The sequence below is a fragment of the Sapajus apella genome, unplaced genomic scaffold (assembly GCF_009761245.1).
Source record: "Sapajus apella isolate SASKATOON/1434 unplaced genomic scaffold, GSC_monkey_1.0 scaffold44, whole genome shotgun sequence".
NCBI classification, from domain to species: Eukaryota; Metazoa; Chordata; class Mammalia; order Primates; family Cebidae; genus Sapajus; species Sapajus apella.
Window position 1 is genome coordinate 17,210,648 of NW_022436984.1, and position 8,837 is coordinate 17,219,484.

The following is an 8,837-nucleotide window of genomic DNA, read 5'->3' on the forward strand; positions in this document are numbered from 1 at the left end:
TGTGCTGTTAGGCATTTTATCCAAGAGAAATGAAAACTTGACTTTCACACAAAAATCTCTAGGCAGATGTTCACAGCAGCTTTATGTGTAGTAGTCAAAACCTAGAAACAGCCCAGAAGTTGTTCAGCAGGTGAATGGCTAAACAAACAGTGGTACATCTGTCCCGGGAAAGACTACTCAGCCATAAAAAGGAACGAACGATTGATACACACAGCCTGGAGGACTCTCCAGGGAATCACGCTGAGTGAAAAGCAGCCAATTAGAAAAGATTACATACAGTGTGATTCTATTTATAAAAAATTTTGAAATGAAAAATATTTTAGAAATGGAGGCAGATTACTGGTGGTCAGAGGGTAGGGATAGGACTGTGGTTGAGGAGACCAGGGGAGAGGTCGGGAAGGAGGACGGTATGTCTGTAAAAGGGCAACACAAGCTCCTTGCGCTAGTGGAATTAAGTGGTAGCAAATACAGGAACCTATGCAGGTGGTAAAATTGTATAGAACTGAATATACACACAGACACACAAAGGAATACAAGTGAAACTTGGCAAAGCTGAATAACATCAGTGGAATGTATTAGTGCCTTTCCCACCAGAGTCGTAAGCATGTCCTGGAAGAGCACCAGCAAAACCGTTTTGGTGAACAATATAGAGGCTGGAAATAGAATGGGAAATATCCTGTTACAAATTGCAAATGTTGGCAAAATTTTACATTTTTCAAATTAAATTAAATTATACAAGTAATACATAAAGATAATCTCCTTGTAAAAAGGTAAAAGTACATATAAGGAGCAAATTTGTGTTCTTTCCAATTTCTTATGCATTTACACACACATATATATACTGTAGAAAACTATTTGCTTTAACATAATTGTATGTTCAGTCTATATCATTTTGGAATTTCTCCTTTTTATTCAATCTACCTTAGTAGCTTTTCCATATCAATCCGACATATGGGTCTATTTCATATTTTAACTGTTGGATTGTGTTACAGAGCATGGCTATACATAGTAATTAATGCACTGTTCACCAGTGATGAATATTTTGGTTGTAGGTCAATTTTTCACTGATAACAAATGATGCTGCAGTGTGAAGTCCTTAATACAATACCAGTTTGCAGGTGTTTCTAGGGTAAACACTACCAAGAACTGGAATTACTAGTTAACAGGATATAGATATAGGTGTAGGTACAGGGTGTGGAGAATGAGCGTTTCAGTTCACCCAGTTTACTCTTTGCCTCCTCTTCTTTCAATACTAGAATCTGTCCCAGTGACTTCCTCTGCTGGGTAGGGATAAATTTTAACAGTGACTACATTAAGGAGAGGGAAAATGAGTGATGTAAGATTCATACCTTTGTTAGTGTCATTTCTTTTATTGGTAGAGTTTGTAATATTTTAATCAATGCAGTCATTTGGAGTAAAACTTGCAATTTTAGGATCTCCTCCTGTTCCTGAAAATGACATTGGAAAGCTTGATGCCCACTCACCAATGGAGTTGTGGAAAAAAGTATATGAAAAGCTCTTTCCACCAAAGGTACATAATTCTAATTTTTTAAAGCAAGATTTTTAGCACTATATCTAACAGCTATAGGAAATGTGCCAAAGGGCCTATTATGATCACTTTGTTTTTATCTCTCATGCTCAAAAATCAATTAAACATCTGCTAAAAATGCAAATAGGCACTGTGGGGGTTAAAAGATGAGTAAGACATGGTTCCTGCTCCACTTTCTTTCTTTTTTTTTTTTTTTGAGACGGAGTTTCGCTCTTGTTACCCAGGCTGGAGTGCAATGGCGCGATCTCGGCTCACCGCAACCTCCGCCTCCTGGGTTCAAGCAATTCTCCTGCCTCAGCCTCCCGAGTAGCTGGGACTACAGGCGTGCGCCACCATGCCCAGCTAATTTTTGTATTTTTAGTAGAGACGGGGTTTCACCATGTTGACCAGGATGGTCTCGATCTCTTGACCTCGTGATCCACCCGTCTCGGCCTCCCAAAGTGCTGGGATTACAAGCGTGAGCCACCGCGCCCGGCAATCCTGCTCCACTTTCAAAGAGAGTTATCTGGCAGTTAGAGAAGGGAGAGGGAACTGAAAGGGGACTTGTGGAATGGGAAGTGGGCCTCAGCGGTGATGAAAAAGGCTTGGAAAATCCTAGAGAGCCTTCGTGGCAGGCTGAGGAATGGGAACTTGGTTTTTTTAGGCAGATGGTAGCCATTGAATTTTGGGTTATAGGCATTAAATGATTTGGAGATTTATAATTTCAGAGTATTAACATGCTGAAAGATATCAAGGACCCCGCGAGAGATCCTCAGTATGCTGAAAGTGAAGTAGATGAGATGAGAATTCAGAAGGATCAGGTATTATCCTAAACATTTACTTAATTTCATCTCAAGTTTTATCACAAAACCTAGAGTGCCTTGTGAATTCCTTACATTTTTCTCAATGTATTTACTTAGTGTTTCTTTTTCACTGTTAAAATGATTTAAGTAGTACATCTTTTTAAATAACACACTAATAGTATACTGTAGAAAAAAATAAAATTTTGCTATGAATAAAGAAACATTTTAAAATCGCCTGTCATCCTACCACCCAGACATGACTTCATGTTCACATAAACCTTTTTGATTTTCCAGTTTCTATTACATTAAAGTTGAGTCGTGATTCTTACCTTGCTGCTGGAGAGACATTTTCTTAATATTCTTTGGTTTGTGGAATTATGTACAGAGTTTTGGTTTTGATTAGGACATTCAGACATACATATACTTTCCTTGTACCAGAAAACGTATCTCACCTAGTTAAGGACAGAAAGCATAATCTGAAAGCACACAGGCATATCTGACACAACCCAGGATCTCTCAGGAAAATGCTTAAAAGTGGCTGCTACCATTCCGTGTATCCCTAGAAAGCCCCATTTGAACACATAAGTCTGATGTAAGAATGTAAGGGTTGGTAAATTCACTATGACCCAAATACTTAGGTTTTTCTGAAAACAAACAAGCAAACTTAGATTTTAGTTTGATGTGATAAAATGAGACATTGTTCAGATTCTGTCCTTATAGGAGTAAGCTTACATGTGGTAAGCACTAGGTTGAAAGCCACCCCAGTGACAGTCACGTTGTTATGAGGGTAACCTGAATACAGCTATCAGCTGGGAGCAGGAACCAGGGTATTTTTCTCAGCATTCACCTTCAGGGGACCCTTGGAGAAGTAAGCAGAACATTTTATGTAAACACAGAGTCCAGAAGACTTTTGAAAAATATGCCATGAATATTTAGAAGGTTTCGTAGCAGTAGCAAAGTGAGAGGCATGTTGCAGAAACAGGAAAATGACCTCATGTAATCCTTATTATGTTTTCACGTTGTAAAGATTAGTTGGAAGTCATCCCTGATTAATATTTATCGAGGAGTCAATGATTAACTGTCATTGTTGATAAGAATATCTGTTTATGTTGCATAAGGATCACTTTTATTAAGTTCATATACATCAGTATTACTAAAGGATTAGGGTATTTGTGAGCATCATGAGTTTTCACATTCAAATCTATCTTCTCTAAATGACTTAAAACCAAAAGAATTTTGTGTGGGAAGGAAGGCCGCCCCACAGTACCCATATCACTCTTCATTCATCTCTTGTATATCACTGCCAGCAGATCACCAATTCCTATCATCTCTTGGTTCGAGATTTTTTTTTTTAACCTACCTGAAAAGTTGTGCTATCCTAAGTTTGCCTCTTAAACCAGTTTGATTAGTGTGGTTTTAGATGAATTGCATTGATCCAGTTTGCACACATAGTACCTTAACATAATTTGTGCTTTAGCTTTAAAGATACCCTAATGATTATCAGTGTTGATGCTCAGTTCTTTCATTGATAATCTGAATCTAAATTTTGACATTCTGCTACACAAAATTTTTAATTTGAATATGATTTCAAACTCTTTCAGGAGTAGTTTTGAGACCTTATGTTGTTTCCAGTTGTGTCTGTGCAATCAGTCCTCAAGGATCTAGGAAGACCCCTTTCATGTTTCCTACAGACTTAGGGTCTTTCATGATTAGCTCTCTTTAATTATTCAAAGCTCTGTCTTTTGCCAAACTTCACATGGGCACCAGAAAATACTTCAGTAGTATTTTCTACTTTTTAAAAGCCCACTAGCTTTAAAGCATTCTCGATTTTAAAGGAATGTGAGTGTGGAAAGTACTTGCTAAGCCCTTCCCCCTCTTTTGTGTTTTTTTCTTTTTCTTTGATACTGGTCTTGCTCTGTCATCCAGGCTGTAGTACAAGGGTGAGATCATGGCTCACTGCAGCCTTGAGCTCCAAGGCTCAAGCAATCCTCCCATCTCAGCCTTTCAAGTAGGTGGGACTACAGGCACACGCCACCATGCCCAGGTTTTATTTTTTTATTGCCCAGGCTGGTCTTGAACTCCTTGCCTCAAGCATTCCTTCTGAGTTGGCCACCCAAAGTGCTGGGATTATAGGCCTGAGCCACTGTGCCCAGCTTCTTTTCTGTATTTTTGTTAAAGCAAAAAAGAAAAAAAAAAGTTACAGTTAACATTTGTTTTTAAGGCCTTCTTGGCCAATCACAGATATCTTTTGAAAACTTTTCACTTGCTATCCCTTTAAACCATCAATATATTATTTGGGAGCCATATCATTGTCATATTGATGATCTAGTGGACTTGGTGGGTTCTGTCTCACACTGGTTATTCCTTTTTCTCCCTCTGGTATGGCCTGTGTGACAGCCCTAGTTTTCTTATACTTTGCTATCTGCAAAAGGGAGACACTACTAGCAAAGAATCTCAAAACAACGGTTTCACCTTTGTCATTGGCAATAATAATTCAGCACTTCCAGTTAAAGACAAGGTTTACAATAAACAATTTGTTTATTCTTTATAAGTTAATCTTTAAAACCACAAGTGGTAGATAACTGGTGAACTGAATTAGCTTCATTAGAAAAAAATAAACCAAGCTGTAAAGACTACATATGATTATTACCATGGAAATTCTTCCTAGAATCCAGTGAGGAGTTAAAAAAAAAAACAAGGAAAACACTCTTCCAAAGTCTATATACCATTTTGAAACGTCTAACATTTAAATTTTAATAACTTAGAGTATAGGTATGAAAGGCACAATCTGCAGTGTTTCTGAAAATTAGAATGGTTTTTCTTTTCACAGCAACTTCAATTATGTTAGCCAAAGGGCAATGATTGTCTTATCTTGCAGAGTAACCATGTTTTGTTTATCCGAAGTGGTAATAACCTTTGTACAGTTATTTAGACATTGAACACCATGTAGAAGGCCGGGAGGCATCCCTTTAGATGGTCCCTTTTCATGTCAGTTGCTTTGTGCCGGATATCCGTCTCCACTAAAATTTATTGATGAATTGTAATGGTAACATATACTCATTGTGAAAAAATTCAAAATATATAGAAGTATGAAAATAGAAAATGGAAGTACCTGCCCTCTCCCTACCTGTGTGCTTTTTTCATGTGGCACATACTATCTTTTCATGTGGCCACAGTTATTTTTGCTGGCTGCCTTGGAAGCCACTTGTGAATGAACGCTAATTTTTTAATCAGTCCTTACTGGGGGACATCAAAGTTATTTCCAGTTGTGAGCTGAGATAGAACCATGAGTTATGATCTTCCTTCTCTTTACATCCTTGTGCGTTGCTCTATTATGTATGATAAATTTCTAAAAGTAAAATCACTGGGACAAAGGATACACACACACACACACACATTTTTGAGACAGGGTCTCACTCTGTCATCCAGGCTGGAATGCAGTGGTGCAATCACAGTTTACTGTACCCTTGACCTCCCAGGCTCAAGTGATCCTCCCATCTCAGCCTCCCAAGTAGCTGACCACAGCGCACACCACCATGATTTTTTATTATATTTTTTTTTCAGTTTTTGTAGAGACAGGGTCTCCCTATGTTGCCTAAGCTGGTCTTGAATTCCTGGGCTCAAGCAATTCTCTTGCCTCAGCCTCCCAAAGTGCTGGGATTATAGGCATGAGCCACCGCACCCAGCCCGGGTATATATTTTTTAAATATTTTGCTTACTTCGACCAAGTTTTTGATGAGAGCTGAACAGCAAACAATTAAAAATAAGATCACCTTTAAATACTTGAAGAATGACAAATGTCTAGTTCATTAGTTGAAAGGCAATTCATATGTATTATGTAGTTTATGTACATAATTTTGTTTAAAAGTTTAATAAGTGCATCTCTAAGTGCTGCTTAGCAACACAGAAACTCTGAAGATTGTATTTCTAGAAAATAAGTCCTAAGCATAATCATTTATAAAATAATTGTCAAGAAATCTTTAGAATGATAATGCTATTAAGGATACATTATTATATCTAAGAAATGATAAGGCAATTTTAAGGTGCCTCCTTGAATTCATAAAGTTGATTTTTCTTAATACATATTTTTGTTTTAGGAACTGGAACAGTACAAAAGAAATTCTTCCAAGTCTTGGAAACAAATCGAACTTGATTCTTGAGCCTAATTCAATTATTGTATCTTCTTTTCCAAATCCAAATAAGATTATATTATGAATTAACTATTGTGATAATATGTGAAGAAAGTTAAACTGTATAATTTGTTAAAGGACAAGCTGGGTTTCTTGAACTAGTGCATCTCCCTGTATATCTTGAAGCTTTTTAAAAGGAAAAAAATATTTCAGAACCATGTGTAATTTTTTTAAATAAAATAATCTACCTACCTTTAACATGTTCAATTCAGCATGTATAAGTTTCTGCTTATATGTTTTTAAGAATATAAAAGTGAGAGTATTTGCTGACAGTTTTACATGCAAGGTTTAGTGCCCATGTTAGACACATTGCTTCCAAAAGGCACTCTCAGCTATAGCTGGGATGAAACAGGAATTGGGTTCACAGATGTCAAAATTTTACTCTAACAGTGAGGTACAAAAAGCACCTGAAATAGGAGATGTGTGTTCCTGCGTCCCCACATCTAGAAAGTCTCAATCAGTGGTCTGGAATGGGGCATTTTTAATCAGCACCCATTTCACCCCTCCGTGAGACTGACACATTTGTTTTAAATATCACTTTTTGAAGAACAGGCACATTTAAGGAGATATCCTACCAAGAAGCAGGACAAAACATCATGTGTTGGGGATAACCAGGATTATTTCCGAGGTGGGATAGCCTTTAAGAAGGCATTCCAACCTGTAGTGTACCTGCTGACCAAGTTCATTTTGAGTAAGTATGATTGCTATGATTAAAAATTATTCTGTATTCTTCCATGTCCACCTATAAAATATGTTGACTCTAATATGCCATGCACCCAGCTTCAGATAAGCACATTTACTACCCCAAGGGAGGGGTGTCTGTGCAGATAGCACGCCATCTGCTTATTGCAACGAACTAGGACTTCATAAATTATTTGCAGTATGTGTGGTTCTAAAACCCTTGAAAACAATTTTCAGTATGTTTCCAAGGAACCTCGGTCTTAAGCACAGGTTTCTTGCTGAGTGCTATGGGAAAAGAGATCCCTTTAAATTTACAGTGAACATTACGATCTCAGAAATATCACTGACTTGGTAGGAAAAAACAGCCTATTCCACAAGAGTAATAGGAATTGTTATTATGTAATTTGATTTTCTTACACATCACTGTCCATTTTTGACTTGAGACACAAACTGTCACATATTGAAAGCCATTGTGTTTTTCTAAGGTGGTATCACTAACATTTAATAGGTTGAAGTCACATGTGATGTCGGTTTTCCAAATGTTTCTGAGCTAGAATGAAATTCATCTGCATATGAATAGTAGAAAATGTTTCCACTTATGTTGTACACCCATATCTTTAGTAAGTTGAAATCAGTGATTTCAAAAGAGGTTCCTGTGGGACTCTTTTTGAACTACTTTAATAGATTATCATCTCCAGAATTGTCTATAACTGATGTGACATATATAATCTGTAAGACATTGTGTAACTATTATACCATAATCATCCATGTCAAAGACCTTTTATAAAAATTGACAATACTAGTCTGATAATTTACCAATTCCTCCACATCCTTAAATACTGTTCTAAGAAAAAATTTTACTATGGTTTCCTTAATGAAATGATCTTTCCTACTTCAGTGTGTGACATTCAAATGCTATAATTTATCTTTCTTCACAAGTTAGGTCACAGTAAGTGAACAAGTTCATGTCCTCTCTACCATATTCTCACCCAAAGTTACCATAGTAACATTGAGACAGTTTCATTTTGGGTTTGTACATGAATTACTTGAAGATCAATCAGAATCAGTCATTTTAATACAGAACCCATTTTTAGTAACCTATTTACATCATTTTATCGTTGAAAATATGTAATACAGGTGTCTGTATTTATACATATCAGCGCTCTTTACAGTTCAAGAATGTGAATTTCTAGTGTGCACCCTGTTCTTCTTGTAAATAGTATGTCAACACTTTCTTTCCTTCTTTTTCAGAGACAAGGTCTTGCTCTGTCTCTGTTGCCCAGGCTGGAGCGCAGTGGTTCCATCACAGCTCACTGCAGCCCCTAACTCCTGGGTTTAAACGATCCTCCCACATCGGCCTCCTGAGCCGCTGGGATTACAGACGTGAGACACCATGTCTAGCTACATCAGCATTTTTTCTACATGGACTTTAACATCTAATCTCCAACCTTAAGGAGGTTATTTCTCAGTGTATACACTTAAACATTTACTTGTAATTCTATAAGTAAACTCAGCTGAAAGTGGAAAATAGCAAACGAATCTTTAAAAACATAACCAGAGGTTTGTCTGGTGTGTTTTGTTCACTGTTGAGCCCACTCCTACAGTTTTTATTTTAATCCTCAGTAAAGTCACCGG

The 8,837-nt window shown here is 37.1% G+C and overlaps 1 protein-coding gene across 3 annotated transcripts in view; it reads left to right on the forward strand.

Moving 5' to 3' along the window:
- The window catches only part of DYNC2LI1 (dynein cytoplasmic 2 light intermediate chain 1), a 37,000-nt gene extending 29,750 nt beyond the window's left edge, over nucleotides 1-7,250 (forward strand). For 2 of the 3 annotated variants that reach the window (XM_032239442.1, XM_032239443.1), the window contains 3 exons: nucleotides 1,434-1,531; nucleotides 2,257-2,349; nucleotides 6,429-6,715. In XM_032239442.1, the coding sequence (XP_032095333.1) occupies nucleotides 1,434-1,531; nucleotides 2,257-2,349; nucleotides 6,429-6,491 (254 nt within the window). In that variant the 3' untranslated portion in view covers nucleotides 6,492-6,715. Of the gene's footprint in view, nucleotides 1-1,433; nucleotides 1,532-2,256; nucleotides 2,350-6,428; nucleotides 6,716-7,073 lie in introns of those variants that run through there. The other variant, XM_032239441.1, reaches the window with a different exon arrangement.
- Nucleotides 7,251-8,837: the final 1,587 nt, after the last annotated feature.